Raw genomic sequence first — 27565 nt, forward strand, 5'->3', positions numbered from 1 at the left:
AGATAGATAGATAGATAGATAGATAGATAGATAGATAGATAGATAGATAGATAGATAGATAGATAGATAGATAGATAGATAGATAGATAGATAGATAGATAGATAGATAGATAGATAGATAGATAGATAGATAGATAGATAGATAGATAGATAGATAGATAGATAGATAGATAGATAGATAGATAGATAGATAGATAGATAGATAGATAGATAGATAGATAGATAGATAGATAGATAGATAGATAGATAGATAGATAGATAGATAGATAGATAGATAGATAGATAGATAGATAGATAGATAGATAGATAGATAGATAGATAGATAGATAGATAGATAGATAGATAGATAGATAGATAGATAGATAGATAGATAGATAGATAGATAGATAGATAGATAGATAGATAGATAGATAGATAGATAGATAGATAGATAGATAGATAGATAGATAGATAGATAGATAGATAGATAGATAGATAGATAGATAGATAGATAGATAGATAGATAGATAGATAGATAGATAGAAAACAGAAACACAAGATAAATAGGTAGATAAGGTGCAGTGGCAAGATGATGGTAATAGTACTGATGATATGATGGTAATGTTATTGTTACACAGTATATAAAAATAGTACAGTATATATAGTATATATTACAACATAATATATATTTATATATGATAGTAATTATACCAATATAATAGCAGTATATAGTAATAATGGCAGCAACAGTATATATAATAACAGTAATAGTAGTAATATAATAATAGTAATTATAATTATAACATGTACACATGTATAAATATGTGTATATAGACTTATATATACAAAGAATGTACAGAGGGTATGATATAATATATAGTAGAGGTATAAATATAAGTATTTGACTATACAATAGATAATATAATATACTATGAGTGTAAGAATATGTAGACAGAGTGTGCAAAAGACAATATTATTGTATAAAATGATATATAATATCAATATGGTTTATATGAACACATATCACATATGATGTGAAGTCAGTGTATAAGGAGCAGAGTGTTGTACAGGTCCACAGTGAAGGAGAAAATCTGGGATTTGATGCCTTGAAGTAAACTTTAAAAGTCTAGTGTTTCACCTTTGACCTCCAGGTCCTCGGGTTTGACCTCTGCCGCGTCCGTCTTCTCCTCTGAAGGAGACTTTGTTTCCTCCGCTGCCTCCGGACTTTTCTTCTCGCTCTCGCCTTCCTTCTCCTTCTCTTTCTCCTTCTTCTCCTCCGTCTCGCCCTCCTTCTCCTTCACGGCCTCGGCTTCTGCTTTGGTCGGTTTGTCCGTTTCCATAGGCTCCTCCCCGTTCTTCTTCTTCCCCTCTTCCTCCGCTGCTGCTGCTGCCGGACTCTTCTCGTCATCGTCTGGAATGGCGATGACCTGCAGCCGACGCAGAGACGCATTTAGAGACACACGGGGGGGGGGGGGGGGGGGACTTTCTCCTCTTCTACCTTTTAAATTCAGAGAGTAGGAATAAGAAAGTTTGAGTCTCACCTCGTCAGTCACCTTCAGCGGCTCCTTGCTGTTCTTTTCTGCCTCGAGCTCTTTCTTCACCTCCTTCTCTCCTTCCTTCAGAGCCTCCTCGTTCGTTATCGACACGTCAACTGAAACAAACAGACTTGATTAGTATATTTATATTTACATTCCATCAAGAAACCTTTAGTAAAGAGACTAATTTACAGTGAAAATGCTGATTGAGGGGGAAAATCGATTCAGTTACAAATCGCGATTCTTGTTAATTTTAAAATCGCCATGCTGCCTCCCAAATCGATTTTTTTAAACATATTTATTGGTTTATACCGGGGGGGATATATGGGGGGAGCAACATCACCCCAGAGCATGTTGACCAGCTCTTGTTTTTGCACAAGAATCTAAACATACCCAAGCACTAGCTTTGCATCGCCTACATGCAAAGTAAACTTTGATCCATTCTATTTAATTTACCTTTTATTTATTGTTTAAAAGTAGCCTAAGTGGCTTACATTTCTTAATCTGTCAGTTTGTGTGCAGTTGACGGGCTATACAATAATAGGGCACATTTTTATTTATTTTCTCTATTGGCTGCCCAGCAGTCATTAAGTTAATGTTAATATTTGAAATAAAACTTGTAAAGTTCTAAGTGAATTTGACTGTGTTGTATTTGAAGATATGATTCAATATTTTTCCATGGTTCAGTATTTAAAAAAAAAAAAAAAATAACCAAAAGAAATCCCAGGAAATCGTAATATCGAATCGCAATACATATCGTATCTCCACCTAAGTATCGTGATAGTATCGTATCGGGAGGTCCCTGCTGATTCCAGTGTTGCAGAGTGACTCGTGTGTGTGTGTGTGTGTGTGTGTGTGTGTGTGTGTGTGTTACCTGGAGCAGGAGTGTTGGGTTGTGTGTCGGCCGGGGTTCCGGTGGACGGGGTTTTCCCGGGCGACTCGGGCTGAGCCGCCGCCCTCTTGTTCTCCTCCAGCTCGGCCATCCACGGCATCGACCACTGACCGTTCACGTGCTCAAACTCCTGCACCTGGAAGACGAGCCGAGAAAATCCACTTAGTACCGACAGTAAAAGAATATATCAGTCATTCATCAAATAGTGAATTAACTTCAAACTTTATAATCGATAAATCTAAATCGATAAATCCACCGTGTGTCCAGGTGTCAAACTAAAGTCTGATGTTCTTTTTACCTTCTTTCGAATAAGCGACATCACGCCGATACGGGTGAGGACATGTTGCCGTGACAACCCTTCCCTGGGGACGCCGTCTGCGAAGGTCTCGGCGCCGTCAGCTCCGGGTTCGCAGAGGTGACGCATGAACAGAGAGACGTAGGCCCTGGCAGAGAGAGAGAGAGAGAGAGAGAGAGAGAGAGGGGGTTAAGATGAGCAGAGTCTCCAGCAGGGGGCAGTCACGGGGCATTTAGGCGATATTTTAAAAGTCACGTGTTTCTGGAGGATGGTTCTTACTTGAACTCCTTCTCAGACTTCCCTCGCAGGTCTCGGACCAGCCACTGGGTGGTGAAGGCGTCCTGGGGAGGCATCCCATAACGCATCACTGCGTTCAGGAAGGCCTTCCTCTGCCGAGAGTTGAAACCCAACACCTGGAGAGAGAGAGAACTTCAGACACAGGACAGTCACTTTAGAATCGTATCAGACGGTCGGGAGCCGAGCCGCTCACCTCGATGTTGCCTCCCACCCTGGCCAGCAGGGGGGGCAGTGGTTTGTCTTTGTCGTTCCTGAGGCCCTTCCTGTTGGGCCTGCGGGAGTTGGCTGCAGAGGAAACGAGTTCCAGAGACAGGGTTCATACACATTTTGACCAATGGATTTCCATGACTTTTCAATAACTTTAAACCAAATTTCCATGACCGAACATTTTGTGAAATCTCGGTGTGTACACGAAAAAGTGACAAAATGTTGAATTCAAACTAACAATGAGAATTCCAAGGCATACAGTAAACCTTAAATGACACAAACCCAAGTATGCCTGCTTTTATTTTGAGCGTATTTCTTTAAAAGCATATGAATTATTTAAAACTCGTAAAGCGTAAATGAACTAGGGATGGGCACTATATTAAATTGTCTAAATCGATCGTTTATTAATTATGCCCATCCCTAAAATGAACGACATGAAAATATGAATATAACAAATTTCCATGACTTTTCCAAAACTTTTGGAAGATTATTTTTTTCCATGAATTTTCCAGGCCTGGAAAAACACATTTTAAAATTCCAGGACTTTTCCAGGTTTTCCATGACCGTACGAACCCTGCAGAGATTACACGGATGAAAAATGATGCTCGGCTGAGTCGGTTTTTTATTTTTAAGTTGATGAATCTTTACAGTTTCTGTGTCTTTGTCTTTTTTTGAATCTTGTTTTTGTTTATTCTGCATTTAGATGATAAAACTAAACCAGAGGCTCCAGATGTTATTTTATTTATTAGATATCACTTCAAACTGTCCTCACCTTCTGATCGCTCGTCAAAGTCCTCGTCTCCTTCCTCGGAGGCCACAGAGTAATCCGATTGGCCGTCGGATTGGTCATCCTGCCAATCAGCTTTGAGAGAAAGATAAAAAACGATGGATTCAAACCAGAGTCACAAACTAAACGACTCCTGCTTGACAGACCGACGGCAGCTGTGCAGTGAATATGTTTGAATAGATGAGTGTGATGTGTATCTGATTTGGACGAAGTACCTCTCCTACCTCGGTCTTCTTGAGACCCGTCGTTGTAGTTGACCTGCTTGCGGATCCGTTTGCCTTTGCCGAGGTTCCGGGCCAGATCCTCCTGCTGCTGCTCGTAGTGGTGGCGCAGCAGCTTCTCCCAGTAGTCCGGATCCACGCTCTCCTCCTGCTTGATGATCTCCCGCTGCACCTCCTCCTCCTGAGCGGACGGGGAAAAGACGTGAGAGGGAGGACGGGACGGGGGACATAGTGAAGGAGACGCGGACCAGCTGCTCACCTCCTCCTCCTCGTCCTTGACCACGTACTGAGCCACCTTGAAGGAGCTCAGGTACTCGTTCATGCTCTGCAGCTCCGTGTCGTCCGTGTCGGCGTTCTGGTCTCGGTCCAGCAGGCGGTCGATGGCCTTGTCGTCGTAGTGAATGATGCTGCTGTCCTCGGGGGTGGCCACATAATCCTTGTTGGTAGCCCTGTGGAAACCTGAAGACAAAGACACATCAGTTCAAATCTCAATGATCCGCGTTTCTTTCATTAGAACCTCTTGTTCCCGAGGATCTGAAATCCATCCTCACCCTCCAACTCGTCCTTGAACAGCTGCTCGGTTCCGAACTTGAGGATGTCGTCCAGCTCCTGTTTGGACATGGAGCCGGTCTTGGATCCGAGTCCAGGTCTGACCACCAGGTGAGTCAGCATCATCTTCTTCTTGGCGACCTGGATGGAGGCGGGAGGAGAACACGGGTCAGAAGATCACAAGTTTAAAAGGGACTCTTACCTTTGTTGCATTTGAGAATTACAGCACATTCAAATCATCCAGCCTTCCTCCAATGCCCCACCCCCTCGTTCCCATCCGCGGTGTTTTTTTGAAGAAACTTTATTTACAAGCAGATTACAACCTACTGCCTCCGCGCACGCACGTGAGTTTTTGTTTACCAAAGCAATGGATTCGGTAAGTTATATACATTTACATTCACATATGATGACGGGCCCGAATGCGCCACAAGAAGCAGACGGAAAACCTGCATGTCCATGCAGCAAACAGACAGGTCTGTCGGCCAATGAGGTCCTTCGGTCCGAAGAATTTTATTGGTTGAAGTTTTCACTAAATATTATGAGAGTGAAATAATTGTTTGTTTTTACTCCTGGTGGGTCTGTCTTGCATTTTAGAGTGTCATTACCTTATTAATACCAATTTAACCTTATCCAAAAAAAGTGTAAAAATGCAACAAAGGTAAGAGTCCCTTTAACATGTTTCCGTCTCTAACGTTCGCCGAAAATCTGGTCACTTATGTCTCAGAGAATAATTCATGGATCTCTGGGTGTGTGTAGTTTGTTGCAGATAGAACTGTGGTTTCCTGGTTTATTATTCAGCCACAGGCGGGTCACAGACGGAGCCAATACCCTGTAGTTACAGATTTGCACCGTAAAAAGCCGAGGTCGTTGTAAAAGAGAAGAAGTGGTGGTTACCTGAGTGATCCTCTCCTCCACAGACGCCTTGGTAACGAAGCGGTAGATCATCACCTTCTTGTTCTGACCGATACGATGAGCTCGGCTGAAGGCCTGAACAAGAGGAGCAGGTTAGAGACGTTGTTAACACACAACACAACCAAGCTTCACATGTGAACCAGATAGAAACACTGGATCTAAAGCACGTACCTGGATGTCGTTGTGAGGGTTCCAGTCCGAGTCGTAGATCACCACGGTGTCGGCCGTGGCCAAGTTGATCCCCAGACCTCCGGCTCGCGTTGAGAGCAGGAAGGCAAACTGCTGGGCTCCAGGAGCTGAGGGGGAGGAGACAAAGCAAGGTCAGTATATTTATATATATAAGAAGAGAGTCACAGTTTTCATTTGGAGTCAAAGACAAAGGACGAAGCACTGATTAAATCACAGGATCGATGGCGTGATGGTTCCCGTCTCACCGTTGAAGCGATCGATGGCTTCCTGTCTCATCCCGCCGGTGATCCCTCCGTCAATCCTCTCGTACTTGTAGCCCTCGTTCTCCAGGAAATCCTCCAGCAGGTCCAACATCTTGGTCATCTACAGACACAGAGGAGACGCTTTGTGAAGTCTTGTGTATTTAGTAATGAATAAAAAGAATGAAGAATATTTTAAAGCTTGGAGTCTTTGCAGAAAAGAAGATAAACCTGAACAAACATCAATTTGTTCATTATAAATTAGTTTTTCACTTTGGTCCCTTAGATTTTTGATATCATGATATTTTGTCGTACCTGTGAGAAGATAAGAACTCTGTGTCCTCCGTTCTTCAGCTTCCTCATCATCTTCTGCAGCAGCGTCAGTTTCCCGGCGCCTTTAACCAGGGCGCCGCCGTCGTACATCCCGTTGGGCATCTTTGGAGCTTCCTGTCGGGGGGGGAACCAATCAAACATTCAGGCTGTGTGAACTCTAAAGTGTCTGCTATCCTCTCTGCTTCTACTTCTTAGCACGCTTCACTGCGACAGGGAGGGTTCTGTACCATAGCGGCCGCGGGGAAGAGGTAGGGGTGGTTGCAGCATTTCTTCAGGTCCATGACCACGTTGAGCAGAGAAACCTGGTTCCCTCCACCTTTGGTGTTCAGGGCCTCAAAGTTTTTCGTCAGGATGAATTTGTAGTACTTCCTACAGAGAACAAACAGATAACAGAATTTACACGTCTAGTCGTACGAGATTCTAACGTTTTGATCGTCTCTCGTCAATCAATCAATCAGATGTTATTTGTAAAGCCCATATTCACAAATCACACATCTTCTGTTGCAATTCTTATTGATATTCCAACATGGTGTCCCGGTGACTCACTTCTGCATGGGGCTGAGCTCCACCCGCAGGATGAGCTCGGTCTTGGAGGGCATGTGCTTGAAGACGTCGGCCTTCAGCCTCCTGAGCATGTGCGGACCCAGCATGTCGTGCAGCTTCTTGATCTGGTCCTCCTTGGCGATGTCAGCAAACTCCTCCAGGAAGCCTTCCAGGTTACTGTGGACACAGAGAGGAAGACGTGATTTAGTTTCTTATCTCCACAGAGTGTTGACAGCAGATGAAGAACTCTGTGGCTGTGGCCGAACCAAATCTAGCTTCTTAACAGAATCTATTCATCTACATTAAGATTAAAAAGGGAGTTTTTATTGTGGGTAATGTGATATTTCATACAGGAGAATCTGCAGCGTACCTGAACCGCAGAGGTGTGAGGAAGTTGAGCAAGTGGAAAAGCTCCTCCAGGTTGTTCTGCAGAGGAGTTCCAGTCAGAAGCAGCTTGTGCTGCAGAGGGTAGTTGTTCAACACCCGGAAAAACTGTGGCAGAGGAAACACGGAGCAGGTTCATGAGTTACAGCCGAACCTCGGGTCACACACCTGTGGTTCACACACGTCTACGACTGTGGTCGTTAACAGGACGTGAACAAATCAGAGTCAGAGGTCACAGCTTTGAAATTGAATCTTAAACTTAGAAGGACAAGTTGATAAAACAGACTCCTGAACTAAATGATCCCAGAGCAGGGATGAAGGTGTGTGTACCTTGGACTGGTTGTTCTTCAGCCGGTGAGCCTCGTCCACCACCAGGCAGGCCCAGTCGATGGAGCCCAGGATCGCCATGTCGATGGTGATCAGCTCGTAGGACGTCAGCAGGACGTGGAACTTGACGGCCGAGTCTTTCTGTTGGAGCGAATCGACAGAGAAGATGTTGAAACTGTTTGGACTTGTTGAGTTGATGGGATTCTGCACGTCAGTCGTCTCACCTTCATCCTGGAGGCCTTCTTCCCTCCTCGGATGGCGTTGTCCTCGTAGGAGAACTCGTTCTCTCGGATCACGGCCCTGCTGTCTTTGTCGCCAACGTACGTCACCACGTAAATGTCGGGCGCCCACATCTCAAACTCTCGCTCCCAGTTGATGATGGTGGAGAGCGGCGCGCTGACCAGGAACGGCCCCTTGGAGTGGCCCTGGAGGCGGAGACAGGAAGTGAGCTCAGCGTGTCCAACACAACAAGGGTCGTGGGTTTCAAATGATTAACTGGTTATTTCACAGTTTCTGTCGGTTACTGCTGCAGTTATTTGTTATTGTCCGTCACAATGCGCCAAAGTAATATAATAATAATAAACTTGTTTTTCAGACGGATGTGGAAGAACAGCAGCTGCCCATCACAGATAAAGAGGAACATAAAATAAACTTAACCAAAATTCAGTATTTGCATTTCCCAAATTAGATTTGAGTCCTCTTGTTCAGACAGATCCGAGACTGATGAATATATATATTTTCTATTTACAATCAATAGAGATAATCTGCATAACTGCCTCAAATGACTAATGAATCCTGTGAGATGTCAAAATAGAAGGGTTAGAATTCAAATTGATTATTTTGTCCGTCTATAAAGTTACTTGAAGACCAAACAAACGAATCTCACAAATCATGAAATCAACTGATCAGGTCACTTATTGTTACTGTTGTCATTTGTCCTTTAAAAAAGATCCAGATCAAAAATCTTGAATTCTGAACTTCACTATATTTTTAAAAAGTTTATAAACTGTACAAAAGTGTAAATTCAGTGAGAGAACAAATAACATTTTAAAAAGAGCGCCTGCTGGCCAGGAAGTGTATTCTGAACTCCCGGCTCTAGGGGGCAGTAGCTACCAGGTGATTAGAGCCTGTGAATGTTTACTGTTCACAATCCAACTTAATGTCGTCAGATTTCACCGACTTACACAAAATGGCTGCACGCTTCCTGGCCAATAGGACGCCAGCTGCTTATTGACAGGCTCACAGTGACGTCTAGAAAACCTGATGGTGAAACTAAACCGATCAAAATCACAGAGAAGAGAAACTTAAAGTCAAAACGCACAACTTCTTCAGTTTGTGGATTGAAAAGAAGCTTTTCCCCAGAGACAGGTTCAGTGTGTGGAGCCGGGGGGGTTGGGTGGGGGGCGGGGTTGGGTGGGGGGCGGGGTTAGAACGCACCTCTTTGTACAGCGAGGACAGGAAGACGGCCGTCTGCACCGTCTTGCCCAGCCCCATCTCGTCAGCCAGGATGGTGTCGGTGCCCTGAGCCCAGGAGAAGCGGAGCCAGTTCAGACCCTCCAGCTGGTAGGGGTGCAGGGTCCCGCCCGTGCTGTCCAGGTAGTCCGGCTGGCGCTCGAACTTTATGGTCGGCTGCAAACGGGAACCACAGAAAAAGAGATTTATAGACACGGCCACGGATTTAAATGACAGATCTCAGCCTCAGGGTTTCTGCAGGTTCAGACCCAGCGCGGCTGAGTCTTCGTATGCCGACAATTCTTTCCTGAAAAATGTCTTTCAATAAACTCTGGTGTTGTGTTTGCTAGATAAAGATTTTAAATATCTCTTCAAACTTTAAATTCAAGATTCAAGATTGTTATTGTCAAATGAACAGAGATAACATGAAGCAGTCACTGTCAATGAAATGCTTGGATCACACTCTCTTTAAGCAATGCTCAGTAATGTCAAACCCAAAAAAATAAAATAAAAATAGTATAAAATAGAATAAAATAGAATAACAATGAAATAGAATATCAAAAATTCTGCCACAGAGGATGTCTGACAAACCCCGTTCCAGGGACCTGAATGCTGACTCGTCAAATTGAATTGTTACGAGTTTGAACACAATCAAACTTCAGAGTCGTTAAGTTCAGATTTCGTACTAATAAGCAGAACCCGGTGTGGACTCACGTCGATGACGGGGTTCTCTGGAGGCCGGTCCGGACGCTTGACTCGCCCTTTGACCTTTATCTTCTTGCCGGGTCTCCCCTCGTCTCCCATCATCAGCTCCCTGGAACAGACACACACACAGTTAGCAAACCAGCGGCTGCAGCTGTGGGCGTTCGGCTGGGACCAGCAGTGGGACCGGTTCTGACCTGTGGTGCCAGTACTGCACTTTGTAATGATCGAACTCGGGCACGTCCATGTCGTCCGCCTCCCACGTGGCCTGGTCGTACGACAGCTCTCGCCACTTGATCAGGTAGTGCACGTTGTTCTTTCTGTCCAAACTGGAAAACACAGCAGAGACGAGAACTCGTTCAATACGACGAAGAAATGAGTCGATGTTAAGAGTTTAAAAACATCCTGAACGTCCAAGAGGAGATTTGTTGTATTTTTACAGTTTTTTCCCTCTTATCTCTGCTAATTGTTACGTTTAAGACGGACAGACGAGTCCCGTCAGAGCGCCCACCTGTGGTTGATGATGCGGTGGATCATCAGCCACTCCATCTTGATCCCGAAGCGGAGGTACTTCTCCTCCAGCTGAGCGTACATGGGGTCCTTGCTTTTCCTTTTCAGATGCTTGGTCTCCTCCCCTTCGCCCGAGTCGATGGGCGGGGGCTCGTCCATGTCGTTCTTCCTCTGGTAGTTCCTGAACATCACCTGGCAGTGGAGCTCCAGCTGAGGGGGGGGGAGGGAGTGAGAGATGTAAATACATGCATGATCACAAAGAACAGAGAGTGTTTAACATGTGTGTGTGTGTGTGTGTTGGTGGTCCCACACACCTGCAGCTCTGTGACCCAGGAGCAGTGCCAGTACGACATGTTGGACCACTTGGCGAAGAACTCCCGGTCCGGCCGCCCCGCCAGCGGCGAGGGGTCGGGGGCGTCGGCTGCCATCTCGGGGGTGCGTGGGACAGGTGTGGGGGGGGGAGGGGCGCCCCAACGCCAGGTCAGGATCTTCTGGATCTTCCCCTTCATGGGGGCACACTGCAGGAGAGGAGGGGCCGAGGTTATTCGTCGTGGTTTATTCATTTCTTCCAACAGCTTCACAATCCAATGCTTAAGGATTTCTGATTCGTTAAACCCGACCTGTCTCTACATGAGCCTCTGCTCGTTCTCCATTTATCTTTAGATTGTTGTATTTTTAACCTTTAATGAAGCCAAGCTGAGCTGAGCAAGCGGCTAAATACCGACTGGATCAATAGAAACTTCTTCTCATCAGGATCTCCTGATCAGGAACAGGGACCAGGTGTTTGAGGGTCTGCTGGTGGGACTCACGGTGCAGCGCGGGCAGATCCACTCTCCGTTGGGGATCTCCGGGAGGGGGGGGTTGAGGCAGTGGATGTGGTAGGACGAGGGGCACGAGTCGCAGCACAGCAGCTCTCCTCCGTCTTTGCAGACCCTGCAGAACTCCATGTGGTGGTCGTCCTCCTCCATCTCGGCCTCCACCGGGTCCTCCTCGGCCTCGGAGACCTCCTCCCGGGCCTCCCACTGGATGCCCTCCTTCTCCTGAGACGTGAGGATTTCAGCTTTTAGATTTAACACAATTCAACCACGATGTTCCTTTTCTGTGTAAAAGGTGTTGATTTAATCTTAAACCTTTGATTAACGAGTGAGATCTGAGTCATTCACAGACATCTCGATATCTGCATTCACGTTTTCAGATGTTTATATCTCACAGTTGAAGTTTCTTATTCCTAAAGACATGAAGCTTACGCAGTGCGGGCAGCTCCAGGTTCCCTCGGGAGCCTTCTCCATGTCGGGGTCCAGGCAGACCATGTGGTACGCCCGGGGACACGTGTCACACAGGATGATCTCGCCGCCCTGCTGACACACCTCGCAGTAGTCCTGGTGGTCCGTCTCGTACCCGTCCCCCTCCTCAGCTTCTGGTTCCAAGCAGAAAAAACACTTAGACCCACATTTGACATTTAACGAGAGACGCAGGACGTGACTGTAATCAAGGCTCCGGGTTTACGACGCTGTGCCGGGTGTTGGTTGCTCGTCGGAGGGGAAACCCGCTGATGAGTCACTCTCTCCTCACATGAACCCATTTCCTCAGCAACACAACGACAGGCTGAAATTAAAAAGCTTCTCTACAGAAATATAAATATCCGCTTTTGTTCATTCCTCCGTGTTGACAACAAGTTCACTGATCAACCTGCAGAGTCTCACATGAAAGTTTCACATGAAGTCGTGTTTAACAAATTAAAAAATACAACATGCTGTGTGTATTCTGGGAGATTTAATGGGCAACAAACCCGTTTATTTCCCTAATCTCATCACAGACGACACAGAAACACCGGAGCTTTGATTAAAAGCATTTCCACAGTGAATCAGTTCCTCCTGAATTCACCCGATGACGCCGAGCTTCACTCGTGACGGCAGCTTCAGGAGATGCGTCGGCAGGCGTCAACTCGACCAAGAGGTCGTTCTTCTAAATATAACAAACTGTGCTGACTCAGTCACGGTGACTAATGTGTGTGTGTGTGTATAAACCACCTCGTATCACTGAGGCTTGTCTGTGGAATGCTTTCCCCGGCACTCGGCCATTACCATTAACCTGCAGTTTTCAATCTGTAGAAAGGACCTGCAGCCGGGCGCACAGGTGCAGCTCGGAGTCACCAGATAAAGCATGACACAGCCGGCGTGATGCGTTCAGCTCCAACAGATTACACACAACTGATTGAAGCTGATTAGTGACAAGAGGGAAAGAAAGACCTGAATAACGACTAGGGATGTCACGAGAACCGATACCTACGATACCTTTCGATACTAACATAACAAAACGATGCCGATGCCCAAGTGTTTGAAGCACCGTAGGCACCGTGAGCTCCGATGCCAGCAGCTGTTAGCAACTTAGCATTAGCATCGGTGCTGCGCCAGTCGACCTTTACATTCTGAAAACCAAGACGGCAACTGCGGCTGCAGCGTTCGCTCCACCTCGACTTGTTTATTAAAAAGGCACAAAGAGTCGTGTATGGAAGTATTTTGCGTTTGACGCCGGGTTTACACCGGACACGGAAGCAACGCCGCCGCTCCGCGCTAATCCTTAGCGCGCCAGCACATGGTTGTTTACACCGGAAGCTGAAGCGTCATGGGAGTGGACGGGAGCTTTGGCGTCGCTTCAGCGTCCGGTGTAAACCCGGCGTGAGGCAGATGTATCATTTAATGCACAACGTGTCTCACAACAAAGCGTCACTCACATGCGACCGCAACTACCGTATAACCCTCAGTATATGCGCAGCGCAAGCACATTGAATTACCGTATATGACATTAACAACATCCAAATAATGCACTTTTTTTTTACCGTGGTATCGAAATTGGCATCGAGAATCGTGTTATTTTACTGGTATTGGCACCGACTACTGAATGTTTGGTATCGTGACACCCCTAATAACGACGATGAAGAAGTGGACTGGATTGAACCGGGGGGGGTTTACCTCAGTGAGAAACGTGCACACGTACCTTTCTTCTTCTTGGGTTTGCTCTTGGACGACTGCTTCTTCTTGGTCCGGCTGCTGCGGCTGTTGGATCCCTCGGAGACGGAGACGCTGTTCATGCTGCCGTCCTCGAAGTCGCTGTCCACTTCAGGCTCGTCCTCTTCGCTCTGAACACAAACACACAACATGTCCAGCTGTGTTAGAAACACTTTCCTGTAGATGCATTATACACAGACACACAAAATTGCACTGAATCAGGAAAAAGGGCATTCGTCCACTCTGCTCCCACCACATGGAACTGGCTGCAAAAAGATTTTAAATGAACCGAAATGATTTCTTTGAACGCATTTAAATCTACGATGAGATCATTTCAGACCACTTCTTTTACTGGCAGATGTTTTTTATGAATTTTAATTTATTTGTAACTGTTTTTTATCATTTTAATTTCTGTTTATATGTTGTGAGTGTAATATTGTGAGTGTACATATGTTATTTGTTGCTGCCTTTTGGCCAGGACTCCCTCGGAAAAGAGGTTTTTAATCTCAATGGGACTTTCCTGGTTAAATAAAGGTCAAATAAAAAAAATAAACAAAGGAAAGGAGAGACAGGAGCAGGGGGGGGAAAGGTTTCCTACCGACGAGCGTTTCCTTTTGCTGTTGAAGCCTCCGAGTTTGATTTTGAGAGGAGCCACTTTCTTGGTCTTGGCCAGATTCTTTTTCTCTTGAGGCTTCGCCGTAGATTTTGTCTTCTTGCGAGCGTTCGGACCTGGAGAGCAAAATGAAAATAGGTCAAACTCAAACCTTCGTTAAGAGACAGCAGGAAAACATTTGACCCTTCTGTTCCTCCTGTCTACTCTACCTTTGCCTTCCTTGGTCTTGGCCTTCCGGAGCGGCGGCGCAGGTGGCGGCGGCGGGGGCTCTACTGGGGGCGGAGGTGGGGGGGCAATCGGGACAACCTCTGCCACCATGTTGTCCACGGCGGCGGGTACGTTGGCGGTGGCCAGGGCGGCGTTGGCAGCAGCGGCTCCCCTCAGCGGGTTGTTGGTGCTGAACTCACGCCACTTGGCGCCCAGAACCATCATCATCTTGGACACGGCGATCTTGGGGTTCTTGGCTGCGATGAGGGGCCTGAAGACAAGGATCAGAGGATTAGAGATGTACTCAAAACATTGGGAGTGCCAACCAAAAACTGGCTCCAGGTGTTTATCACATTCACAAACAAACCAGCACAAACTGGGATTGTCTGCAAAGTCGATAAGGAAATGAGAATTAAAAGAAAGGAAAAAGACTTTATCTGATCAAACGTAAACTGAGGGATTCTTCTCTGTGTGTGCATTTGTTTATTTAGAAGGATTCCCATTATCTCTACCCTAAGACAGAGCTACTTTTAGTGGGGTCCACATTTAAGACATACATACAGATATCAAACATTTAAAACATACGTTACAATTAGGGCTGGGCAAGTTAACTCGTTTTAATCGAGTTAACTCAAGTGATGAGTTAACTCGATTGTTTATCCGCCAATTATTTTCTTTTTTCCTGTTCTGCAGCAGTCAGCAACAGACTTTCACAAAATAAAAGCCTGACTTTCACAATAAAACAATAATCAAACCTGAGTTAATGCGAGATAAAATAATTAATCGAGTTAACTCATCAATTGAGTTAACTCGAGTTAACTCGATTGAAACGAGTTTAACTTGCCCAGCCCTAATTACAATACCAATGGCAAAAATTTAAAACATACGTTAAATTACAAATATCAAAAGTTAAAAAACATTAAAAAGCATCTACCTGACGAACTGGCTGAAGGCCTTGTAGTTGGTCAGAGAGCGGTAGTCTTCCTCAGTGAACACGTGGTCAATGTCCTCCATTCCCCAGTCATCCAGCAGCTGGGATGAAGACTTTGGCTCCTGCAGGAAAAGCAACAGAAATAATAAGCATCACCGATAACAAGTGTTTACATGTTACCTGTTCTTCATCAAGGTGCAAACAAAGACACTGTGCTGAGGAGGAGTCTCTTCTGGAGGATCTCGTGTGACACACTTTGGAACCTGAAACAAACAGTCTGTGTATTGATGAGGAACCGTTCCTCCTCCAGAGCTTCCTGCAGTACGGATGGTGGGAAAAAATCGATCCAGTTACAAATCGCGATTCTTGTGAATGACGATTTAAAATTTTTTTACCGGGGGGGATATATGGGGGGAGCAACATCACCCCAGAGCATGTTGACCAGCTCTTGTTGTTGCACAAGAATCTAAACATACCCAAGCACTAGCTTTGCATCGCCTACATGCAAACAACAATCGCCTACTTTTTGTTTATTTCAAAGTTTATATTTTAAGTAAACTTTTATTCATTCTGTTTAATTTACCTTTTATTAATTGTTTAAAAGTAGCCTAAGTAGCTTACATGTCTTAATCTGTCAGTTTGTGTGCAGTTGACAGGGGCTATACAATAATAGGGAACATTTTTATTTATTTTCTCTATTGGCTGCCCGGCAGTCATTAAGTTAATGTTAATATTTGAAATAAAACTTGTAAAGCTCTAAGTGAATTTGACTGTGTTGTATTTGAAGGTATGATTCAACTTTTTTCCATGGTCCAGTATTTAAAAAAAAAAAAATAACCAAAAGAAATCCCAGGAAATCGTAATATTGAATCGCAATACTTACAGAATCGCAATACATATCGTATCGCCACCTAAGTATCGTGATAGTATCGTATCGGGAGGTCCCTGCTGATTCCCGTCTCTATCCTGCAGTGAATCCACTTTGCTCATTCTGTTGTCTGAGATGTGAACCAGCTGCAGTGATTCCTTTAAGCCTCCAGCTCTTTACCTCACTGATCCTTCCTCCATGAGCCTTTAGAGTCGTCTTAGTGGGACGTCTCCACTTCTCGGACTGATCTAAACTTTTTGAAATGACTTTGTAACACTTCTCTGCCTCGTGCGACTCTCACCCTTCTCATGAGGAGCAAACTGAAGATGTGCGTTTGTTTTTTACAGGACGACGTAGCTCTAGGCCACACCTCCAGCCTGCTTTCATTCACTGGTCTCCAGTTTGGAGAACTCCTCGTTTCCACTAAGCTTTTGTTGATGTCGTTAGCTCAGGTGTTCAAATACTTTTTCCAGTCGACACGTGAAACGTATTAACGAACAATTCAACCCAAATAAGAGGACGTGACAATTTAATTGAACATAAATGCAGATAATTACAGACGCTGCAAGACCTGTTTCCGCGAGACCACTTCAACTCGGTAAGTGTGGAGCGATCGATGCTAATCCGATCAATTGATTAGCCGACAGACGTGTGGTGGACAACCTGGTTTAGCAGACACACGCAGAGCTGTGGATTCATAACTCAATATGTGACAAAAAGACAACTGGTGTCTTTGTGAATATCTATCATCCGCAGCTCTTGACGTAAGATTATTCACGGATCCACGTGGTTGTTTTACCAGACAATACTCAAAGATGTTCTCCCAGAAGCTGTTTATAATCCGAGGGGCATAAAACTCTGTCCATAACAACTGGATCAGATTGGAAAAAGCTTTATGAACTATTATTATGACTTCATCAGACCTCGGCTGCTGGTCCAGAGGTCAAAGTTCAAGAGAACACGTCGCCTCCTTTGTTCAGGTAGAACAAAGGCACTTGATTTGTTTTGTCATCAACAAACAGATCATAATTGTCGATTATGGAATTTAAAAAGGTGTGATTTTAAATGATCTGTTAGAAACGAGCTCCAGGCTTTGACCTTTGATCCTTATGAATCTGATCGATCGGTTTTAAAACCCCAAAATAATCCGTATGAAATTTAAAAAAGCAGAAAAATCTTCACACTAGAGAAGATGGAACCGATTTGTCAGAAATCAAGCTGCTGGTGATGAATGCAAATGGTTCCCCCCCTCCCCCCCCCACATCTCTCTCTCTCTCTTGAGTGTTTGCCTCTTGTACTGTATTAATAAATAAAACCCTGACATCACATGATCAAGTGAGCACAGATATAGAATTCAGCCACTTTGGCAACACTTTGACGAAGACGCTGGTCGTGACCTTCCTCCTCCTCCACCCCCCCCACCCACATCTCCGCCTGTAGATGGGACTGAGGGACATCTTGGCCAATGACTCAAAATGGGTTTATTTAACCAAAAAGAGAAAAGAAGGGGGTCAGGAGCGCAGTGCGGTGCCGCACTAGGCAGGGTTGTCATGGTAACAGCACATATGCCTTACGCACCCGCCCCAGACGCACACACACACACACACTTAACACACCCCACTCGCCAGCCCCTGCAAATGTGTCATTAAATGCAAGGCCCCCTATTGGCCACCGGGCGCAGAGTCCTCCAGAAACAGATCTTTTGTTTAACCATCTCTCATCTCACGTCTGTTTGTCAAACGGCGAGCGACTCCATTACAGGTTCACCGGCTGTGGGCGGGTTCTACAGCAGACATCATGTCACGCCAGGAAACGCTGTTCGGCTCAACTGACCCAGGAAGACCAGAGAGCGAGACGGAGGGGACAACACCGGGACAAGGGAACAGAAGCAGCTAAATGGAATGGGGCCCATCAGTCTTTTTTTATCATTTACACGTCACATGTCAAAATATCAGCCATGAAACAGTAGGGACCATAATGGATGTTACTTCCCTACAAGAGCATCTTTAGAAATTACTCAACCAAATAAAATAGTCAGACTAAAAGAACGTCTCCGTCAGCATTATGTTTATGGAGAAGTATTCTTTAAGCTGAGCCCTTTTATATATTTCAATGTATAACTGTAAAGCATCACAGACGAGTCAAAATCTTTTGTCTAATAATTCCAGAAATATCTGGTGTCTCGGGAACTCATCTCATCTTTACATGCGTGTTGCTTAAAGGTCCCAGGAAGAACAATATGATATGAATTTAAATAACCAGCTGACCGGAGCTCTGCAGCTGAGACTCATAAACTTAAGTGTTTAACAACCACGACAACAGACGTGTTCGTGAGGAGGAAACCAGCTTCTCCGTCTCAGGGTTCTTCAAACAGAGTCACTGGACTTTCCTGGTGAGCAGCTCTTTGTGCAGTGGATCTTCATTCACCACAGCTCAGCTCCTGCAGGTCACTTTTAAAGTTTCAGGGAGAAAACTGCAGCCGGCTACACCACAGACCAGCAGCTCCTTCCCATCAGGAAGGATCAGAACAGTTACTGCTCCACTCACTACAACTCTGACTTCTCTGGTTTCTGTCTAATTACAGTGCAAATGCTTTGTTCAAGAGAAAACACTTCCTGCTTGTGTAACAGTTAAAATGGACAATGTCTGTGTTGAGGAACTTCATGAAAACATAAAGCTAAACACTCAGAAATTCCCTGCCACACTCATATTCTCTGGTTTTCTCACCGAGCTGTCGTCATCGTCATCATCATCGTCTTCCTCGGGCTCGGGCTCCGGCTCTTTCTTCTTGGAGGAGCTCCTCTCGGCCCCCGAGCTGCTCCTCTTCTTCTCCTTGCCGCTGCTGGCCCTCTTCTTCTTCTTGCGTCCCGGAGTGTAGTCGCTGCCCTCGCTGTCCGTGCGCTGCACCGCGACGCCTCCCTCCACCTCCTCCGCCCCCCCGACGTCCATGTGCTCCGGGGAGCTGACGGGGAGTTCCTGGGACCAGGAGAGAGAGAGAAGACCGGCGTCAACCAAACTGAGAACAGATGGTTGTTCTACGACAGGACAGTGACCTCCACACTCTGGGAATCAGCACGTTAGTCACTGCCAGGTAAAGACTCGTGATACAGATTTATTCATTCTATGGAAAAAAGGTGAAATTTAAAACAAAAACACACGAATTTAACTGTTTATTACTGAATTTTAGTATCGAGCAGAGTGGTTAGACTCTAAAGTTCTAACTACACGTCTGAGACCTTATTACTGGAGCCTGGATAACGCTGATCAGCCAAGTATTTAATTAGTTAAGTTTTACTGTAATCTAACTAGATGGAGAAAACAGTGATGAAAGAAACAAATGGATTTTAAAGTGTGAAGTGACTGAATGTTAAATCAAAAGCATTGGATCATTTCCACACTCAGCGGTTCTGAGAACAGGAGCAGATCATGTTTTGGGTTTTAATCACTTGTTCATGATTTTATTCAACAGGATCTGAACCTGGGATTATAAAATAATGTCAGATTATTTCGGTATTTTCTATGACCACACACACATACAACAAACACACAAACACACACACACCTCTCTGCGCGACCGCCTCTTGCTGCCTTTACTCTCTCGGCTCTTCTTGGCCTTTTTCTTCTTCTTCACCTTCGGAGTCTCGCTCTCCGAGATCTCCTCCTCATCGTCATCTACACACACACCAGAGGAGACATTGTTTAGATGCACAGAGTTGTGTGTTAGTGTCAGCTTCACACTTGCATATCCTCCAGGAAACAGGACGCAGGACACACAGGTACATGTTATCATTTCACAGGAAAACAAAACACAACAGGATTTCACTGAGCATCTTTTTTTTTTATGTACGTCGAACATATTCATATTTCATTGATCTCTGTAGGGATGAAACAAGCGTTTGCAGACACAAACTCACTTCCCCAATTTTGGAAACGGTTTCTACACGAGTGAAATAATTCCCTCCATCCAGGAGGTTATGTTTTCACCCCTGTTCACTTGTTGGTTTGTCAGCAGGATTACACAAACACTACACAACAGATTTCCACTCTACCTAGTGGAAGGACGGGACATCTGCCAAGAAGGGACTCATAACATTTTGGGGGAGATCCAGAAATGTTTTATCACTTTCTCTAACCTTGGGAGACGGAACGTTTTTACACCGAAGAGAATATTAAATGGATCTTGATTAAAAACATCATATATAAAAAGGACTGATATCTACGTGTGTGTGTTAAATTGTGTGAAGCTGGTTTTAATTTAACCGTATCAGACTCTACTGCAAACCCTTCTACTCTCTTTCCACCACCACCAGGCTGTGACCACATTCACCGGATGTCAACGGGTGTAAAACGACCCCCCCCCCCCACCCCCCCACCCCCTTGAATCCATGGTTGAGATGGAAACCAGCAGGAGAACCCAACAACCAGCAGATCAACTCCAGGTGGTTGTTAATGCAAAGGATTTATTCTCGTGGTTAGAAGTGTAATTGGAATCTCTTGAATCTTAGAAGTGAATATTTGATCTCAGAGTCTGGCCATCGGCTCAGAGAGAAGTCGTGTGCGGCGCTCAATCTATTAAACTAATTGAATATGGTGAAAAGTTAATGGCCGGCTGCCATTAAGATGCACCTGGTCACAAAGACCCTTAATGTGATGAGCTTTCCAGGTCGTTTAAAGGAGAACGAGCCGTGTGGACGTGGGTGGGGGAATAACTGTAAACGAAAGTGAAAGAAAAACAAGTATTTTAAAGGAAATCCAAAGCTCAACCAGTTTTCCTGTAAACAACGTTAACGCTTTTTTCATTTATGAGAATAAAGTATTGTACCGAAAATATATCGGGGCCACATCCAGACTCTTGAGGAGGAGTCTCTGTTTAAGATGTAAATGTCAGACTTCTATACATACACAACTTCTCTTGATGTAAAGTGGAGCACACGCATGTTTATGGGCAAAAGCTGATTTATAGTAATTGACAAAAACTTGTATTATGAGTATTTGTGACAGATATTTCTCAGGGTAAACAGGAGATTTACAAACGAGTCTAATTCAGTGAATCAAGTAAATAATTAAGAATCATCAGGTGCAGTTCTACAGATTAAATTGTTCTGTGAACTACAACAAGCTATGAAGAGCTGCTCACACATCAGTGCCTGTTTAATAAATCTAATAACATCGATCACCAAGGATTTATTAATCAATTTGTTTATTGATGGTGAATATTTGTATCAGTGTTACAATCTCTTGAGTTGAATTAATGAAATATTTGTTTCGTCATAATTACGGTTTTACTGTTTTCCTTTGCTCCAAAATGACAATAAACATCCTCTGAGGAAACAAGTCAGACTTCTATACATACACAACTTCTCTTGATGTAAAGTGGAGCACACGCATGTTTATGGGCAAAAGCTGATTTATAGTAATTGACAAAAACTTGTATTATGAGTATTTGTGACAGGTATTTCTCAGGGTAAACAGGAGATTTACAAACTAGTCTAATTCAATGAATCAAGTAAATAATTAAGAATCATCAGGTGCAGTTCTACGGATTAAATTGTAATTAAATCTAATAACATCGATCACCACGGATTTATTAGTCAATTTGTTTATTGACGGTTAATATTTGTATCAGTGTTACAATCTCTTGAGTCGAATTAATGAAATATTTGTTTTGTCATGATTACGGTTTTACTGTTTTCCTTTGCTCCAAAATGACAATAAACATCCTCTGAGGAAACAAGTCAGACTTCTATAGATACACAACTTCTCTAGATGTTAAGTGGAGGACACGCATGTTTATGGGCAAAAGCTGATTTATAGTATTTCACAAAAATGTATGTAAAAAGTGTATTATGAGTATTTGTGACAGATGTTTCTCAGGGTAAACAGGAGATTTACAAACGAGTCTAATTCAATGAATCAAGTTAATAATTAAGAATCATCAGGTGCAGTTCTACGGATTAAACTGTAATTAAATCTAATTACATCGATCACCACGGATTTATTAGTCAATTTGTTTATTGATGGTGAATATTTGTATCTTTGTTTCAATCTATTGTGTTGATTTAATGAAATGTTTGTTTCCAAATCGTCATAATTAAGGTTTTACTGTTTCCTTTGCTCCAAAATGACAATAAACATCCTCTGAGGAAACAAGTCAGACTTCTATACATACACAACTTCTCCAGATGTAAAGTGGAGGACACGCATGTTTATGGGCAAAAGCTGATTTATAGTAATTCACAATAACTTGTATTATGAGTATTTATGACAGATATTTCTCAGGGTAAACAGGAGATTTACAAACGGGTCTAATTCAATGAATCAAATTAATAATCATCAGGTGCAGTTCTACGGATTAAATTGTAATTAAATCTAATAACATCGATGGTGAATATTTGTATCAGTGTTTCAATCTCTTGAGTTGATTTAATGAAATGTTTGTTTCCAAATCGTCATAATTACTGTTTTCCTTTGCTCCAAAATGACAATACGCATCCTCTGAGGAAACAATAGATCACATGTTCAACAACACGTTTCTCCTCTGGACTGGATGTGTGTGGAGCTGCAGAATCAATATGAGAACATGACCTCTGAATACTGATTAAATCGCCTGTTTGAGTGAAAACAAAGAACATATGGTGATAGATGTGTTGTGTTGGATCGAGTCCCTCGTTGTGTTGACATCGCTTCAGCCTCACATGTCGCATTAGAGACGGATTTGTGTTGTTTTGTGGGTGAAACGTGTGTTTTCCTGGTTCCACTGGGACCTTCAGGACTATTTGTTCTCAACGCTTCCACCGTGCGTGTGCGCGTGCCCGTGCACATAATACAAAGTATAAACAAAGCTAACTTTAGCAGCGGCGGGATAAAGAAGCTAACTCGGTGTTTTTGTGTTATTGTGTGTTGATAAAAGTGTGATTCGTGTTTAAACTGCTCCCGGGTCTTTTCTCACTTTCTGCCCCGGTGCGGTCGCGCTGCTCCGCCGGCCATGAGGAGGGGAACCGGGCAGCGTCATCCGCCAGCATCGAGCTAACTGGCTGCCTCCATCTTGTCATCGACACGTAGAGACAAACACCGGTAGCGGGGTTAGGGTTAGGCCCGGGAAACATGCCGGCTGGTCGGCGTGACTTCCCCCGCTTTCCCCCCTGGCATCCACCCCGGGGGTCGCTGCGCGGTTAGCGGGTAATATCGAGTCATTTCCCCCGGGGGAGGGTCGACCGGAGCGCGGCCGCGGAAGCAGCGAGTTAGCCTAATGTAGCCGGGAGCTAACCGGTAGTTAGCATGAGATGCTAGTAGTTAGCCGGCGTGCTAATGAAACATGACTGATATGAACGTCAGAAACATCTGCTCAGGCTAGCATGGACATTAGCAATTAGTGCTAACAAGCGAGGCAGGTCCTACCGTGCGGGGTGCGCTCCTCCGGGGCTCCGTACTCATCCCGCTCCTCCTCGCTTCCAGACATCGCGACCAGCACCAAACTTTCCACTTAGTTAGCTAGCACTTTAGCTAACTGGATAAAGTTCTGCCGTGTAATCCAGAGTGCTGCCCGGCCGGAGTCTGCCGGGTCCCGGGGAGAGGAGAGCCGCGAGGGGAGGGCGGCGGGCCGGCGGGAGGAGAAGAAGAAGAAGAGGAGGAAAGAGAACGGAAGTGAACAATTAGCATTAGAACAAAAACACACAACATCTCGAACCCGGAGCCGCGGCACATGGGCTCCTCTCCCGGGCGAGGGAGGCGAGCTGCCTCCGGGGAGCCGGGCAGCGAACCCGGGCTCCTCACTCCATCTCCGGCTGACATGGAGCGCTGGTTCCCGCTAGCATGCGAGCTAACAGCCCGGTCCACACCCGGGAGGGACCGGTCCACACCCGGGAGGAACCCGCACCAGTGCCCGGGAGCCGGAGTGACCCAGCCCGGCTCCTGTGAACCAGAACCCCGGACCCACACACCCGAACCCGAGCTACTCACAAGTTGCTGCAGAAGTCCCGCCACAGTTCGGGTCCCGCTCCGGTTCTTCTCCGCTGGGACGGAACCGCAGAAGCTGGGTTCAGATTCGGATGGTTGTGTGTCCGTGGAGCGTTGTGTGTTGTGTGTCCGTGGAGCGTGTGCACGACGCGTCTCCTCTCGCTGCCTCGCACACTGACACACACCCGGCGCGCGCGCACACACACACAAAGAGATCAGGGGGCAGGCATCCCATAATATCCCCCTGCACACACACACCCCTCCCCCACTCTGCATAGTTACCTTGCAACGCACAGACCATAATAGTCCACTCCCCCCCCCCACCCCTCCCTCCCTCTCCTACAGTCTCTTCCCCATTCCTTCGTGCACGCCCCCCCCCCCCTCACGCACATGCACACGCATATACACCTCCACCCCCTCCCTTAGCAACCGGGGTAACCATGGAGACGCCCTCCCCTCCCACCCCCGTGCGGCATCCCATAATAGTAATGAGTGCAGTCACTGACATCCCACAATAAGCATAACTCCAAAAAGAGAGATAGGAGAAAGGAGGGGGGGGAGGGAGGGGGGGGGAGAAAGGAAAAGCCGTCACATGGCAACTGTGTGTGTGTGTGTCTGTGTGTGTGTGTGTGTGTGTGTGGTTGTGTGTGTGTGTGTGTCACATGACTGCTTAACTTGAGTGTGCATGTTTGCATGTGTGCGCACGCTCTGTACAGTACATGAGGCGGAGGGCCGGCGGCCGGGCGGCGTGCACGGGATGCTGCTGGGCGCCACGGCGAGGGGGGGGCACCGACCCGGCCATAACCCCCCCCCCCCTCAAACCAGCATCACGAGCCATCACCGGTGGAACTCCTTCACATACGTGACTCAGGCTGGGGGGGGCTGGGGGGGGGGTTCAGGGTCCGAGGCCAGGAGTCGTACGAGCCGGGTGGAAGCGTCCGGCCGGCGGCCAGGGCCCAGGGGTCAGGGGTCAAACTGCAGTCACAGCCCTCGGAACTCAGAGCAGAGCCCAGAAGTGAGAGAGGCCGGCCAACAGCTGAGTTAAGCTGTCTGCACACACACACACACACACACAGACACACACAGACACACACACACACACACACACAGACACACACTCGGCTTGGAAATGCATTGCAGTCAATGGTGGGAAAAGCGTCTGGGTCCCAGACAGTTTGTTCCCACCATCGACTGTGAGCAGTGTGTGGAACTGGGAGCGAGGCGCAGAGCTGCTGGGGCTCGCCGTGGAAGAGGAGCTTCTGAGTGACGCTAGCCGTGGAGGAGGAGCTTCTGAGTGACACCTCGCCACACGGGAAACGCCTCGCCACACAGGAAACACACGTCGACCTTCACGTCAGCTGACCTGTTTGTCCCGGCCTGTGGAGACTCATGGGGAGTTGTGCGTTGTTGTTGTATTTGTTGTTGTTGTTGTTGTGCCGCAGGGTGAAGTTTTTCCGCGGCTGCACCCCCACCCCCCAAAAAAACAGAAGCTGCTTTATTCATAACACACGTGCACACAAACTCACAATTGTTTTAGTATCGGTTAAAGTTGATCCTGAGGAGTTTTGATTGTAGAGTCTAAAAATACAAATTCTACTCCGGGTCCTGAAGTGAAGCCAATGTGAAAACGCATGCAACCTGTGTTCTCTTGACTGACCAGCAGGGGGCGACTCGTAAGAAGTCAGTTTCCACAGAAGTCTGTTGATGTTTATCAGACGTGAACTCCGGTTAACGTCCAGAACGTTTCCTGTCCTGAGTGTTTGTGAAGCAGCAGCAGGTTGTCGGGTCCGACCCGCTCACACCAACAGGAACATGTGGGCACATCCAGGGGAGGGGCGGAGCCTGTAGAGCAGCAGGGGCGGAGCCTGTAGTGCAGCAGGAGGCGGGACATGACGTATAAAGGCTCCAGGATGCTTCTTCGTGTCCGTGGCGTGCGGATCCCACGGACTCTTTTTGATTTTTGCTTCTCCGACAACTTAACGTGCTGAAGACAATTCACCGCCAAACAGGAAGTGGCGCAACGGACATCGAGCTCAGAGAAGCCTACCTCAATGTGCGTAGAAGAAGTCCACGTGTGTTGTTTACGTCTATTCTTTAGCTCCTCCCCCTTCCCTCACACACGGTGAACGATGCCAACTAAATAAAATCAAGTGACACCAGCGGGTCAAAATGCTGATGTCATCGTTTCTTAGCGCAGCGGTTCCCCGGTCTTGTTTCTGAACGTTGTTGCTAATGTTGTGCAATAATGGTTAGGAGTGATACCATGAGCTGGTGTGCCTTTAGGCGTTCAATAAATTTGGTTATCAAAATAAAATATAAAACATTAATATTTAAAATATTCATATTAAATCATAACTTTAGTTTGTTGTAGTTCTCGCGGGGCACCACCCTTCACAGAAGGGAAACGATAGCCAATTTATTGATTAAGATCAGTCTCATTTAGATCTAGTTCACTTAGAAATCTTAATATTTACTATTAAAGATTATATAATGAACAGTGAAGGTTTATAGAGTTCTTGACAGTGTAACAGTTGGCAAACTTCACTTATGCAACATTAATTAGATTAGAATAGATTAGATTTCTTTATTTATCCACACAACGGGGAAATTCACTTGTTACAGCAAAAAAGAGAAAAACAGAATTTAAATAACAGTGCCGAAGCAACAATAAAAAAGAAAGATCAAAATATATAGACTACTAAACTACACATAATGAGAGTAAAAATATACAGAAAACAAAAACAACCTGCAAAACAGACACTGTGCAAGAGCAGGTACTGGGGAGAAAGTGGAATGATGAAGTGTTATTGTAATGAAAACAAAAGTATTATAAGTAATATTGCAACAGTAGTGACCATGATACAGAAAAAAATAATTAAAAAGTAAGTGACCATAATATAAATAATACTACAAGATAGCATAAAGGAAAATATAAATATTGCAATGTAACCATTATAAGTGACCATGATATAAATATAGATGTAAAGTGTTGAATATTATTGTGCATAGTAGTGATCTGAGTAAAAAAAAAAAAAATAAATAAGACAAGTTTAAAAGAAAACATTTATTATGGACATAGTAAAGTATCAAAACATGGCAGGCGTAGAGCGTAACTCACATTAACTTTCATTTAGCTTGTAACTACAATAACAGTCTTGCTTAGTTCTAGTCTCATTATTAAGCCCAGTATGTTACCAGTCCTTGGAACGGGAGAAAGTTGCTGTGCGGTTCGTCCAGGCCTTGTGTGAAGTCTCTGCTTCCGCGGGTCCGTGGAGCTGTGGCTCAGATGCTGGTTCGAAGTTCTTACCTACAGGACACCGAGTCGCTGCAAGGAGCTCGGGAGAAGCTTGAGATGCGTGGAGGAGCATGTGTGTGAAGACACTAACATCTCTGCTGCTCCGGACCCTCTCCAGAGTTTTTGGGGCTTCAGGAAAATCTGAAAAACATTTGTGTTCTCACACACATGCTCCTCTGGAACATCTCAGGAAAACACCCAGAGTTCAGCTGGGATGAGCTGCAGCTTCTCAATGGGGGCAGGTGTAGCCCCCCCACCCCCCTCACCCCCCACACCCCCATATGGTTACTTCTGGTTTCACAAAAGCAAGATGGCTGTGGGGTGATGGAGGTCA

At 45.5% G+C, this 27565-nt stretch overlaps 1 protein-coding gene across 4 annotated transcripts in view; it reads right to left on the reverse strand.

The window, feature by feature from the left end:
- The window catches only part of LOC133025565 (chromodomain-helicase-DNA-binding protein 4-like), a 29778-nt gene extending 5634 nt beyond the window's left edge, over positions 1–24144 (reverse strand). The window contains exons 1-34 of one of the 4 annotated variants that reach the window (XM_061092261.1): positions 23940–24144; positions 23379–23534; positions 19543–19652; positions 18708–18956; positions 15116–15234; positions 14184–14452; positions 13960–14090; positions 13351–13492; positions 11601–11767; positions 11163–11393; positions 10668–10871; positions 10355–10563; positions 10041–10172; positions 9856–9955; positions 9127–9318; positions 7914–8114; positions 7693–7830; positions 7349–7470; positions 6982–7155; positions 6663–6804; positions 6418–6549; positions 6109–6226; positions 5846–5970; positions 5657–5749; positions 4765–4903; positions 4473–4672; positions 4217–4394; positions 3978–4067; positions 3192–3283; positions 2981–3114; positions 2705–2849; positions 2389–2542; positions 1521–1630; positions 1118–1406 (exon numbers count right to left, since the gene is read on the reverse strand). In XM_061092261.1, the coding sequence (XP_060948244.1) occupies positions 1118–1406; positions 1521–1630; positions 2389–2542; positions 2705–2849; positions 2981–3114; positions 3192–3283; positions 3978–4067; positions 4217–4394; positions 4473–4672; positions 4765–4903; positions 5657–5749; positions 5846–5970; positions 6109–6226; positions 6418–6549; positions 6663–6804; positions 6982–7155; positions 7349–7470; positions 7693–7830; positions 7914–8114; positions 9127–9318; positions 9856–9955; positions 10041–10172; positions 10355–10563; positions 10668–10871; positions 11163–11393; positions 11601–11767; positions 13351–13492; positions 13960–14090; positions 14184–14452; positions 15116–15234; positions 18708–18956; positions 19543–19652; positions 23379–23439 (5092 nt within the window). In that variant the 5' untranslated portion in view covers positions 23440–23534; positions 23940–24144. Of the gene's footprint in view, positions 1–1117; positions 1407–1520; positions 1631–2388; positions 2543–2704; positions 2850–2980; positions 3115–3191; positions 3284–3977; positions 4068–4207; positions 4395–4472; positions 4673–4764; positions 4904–5656; positions 5750–5845; positions 5971–6108; positions 6227–6417; positions 6550–6662; positions 6805–6981; positions 7156–7348; positions 7471–7692; positions 7831–7913; positions 8115–9126; positions 9319–9855; positions 9956–10040; positions 10173–10354; positions 10564–10667; positions 10872–11162; positions 11394–11600; positions 11771–13350; positions 13493–13959; positions 14091–14183; positions 14453–15115; positions 15235–18707; positions 18957–19542; positions 19653–23378; positions 23535–23939 lie in introns of all 4 variants that reach the window. The other 3 variants (XM_061092259.1, XM_061092260.1, XM_061092258.1) reach the window with 3 other exon arrangements.
- Positions 24145–27565: the final 3421 nt, after the last annotated feature.

This window comes from Limanda limanda, chromosome 19, assembly GCF_963576545.1.
Source record: "Limanda limanda chromosome 19, fLimLim1.1, whole genome shotgun sequence".
NCBI classification, from domain to species: Eukaryota; Metazoa; Chordata; class Actinopteri; order Pleuronectiformes; family Pleuronectidae; genus Limanda; species Limanda limanda.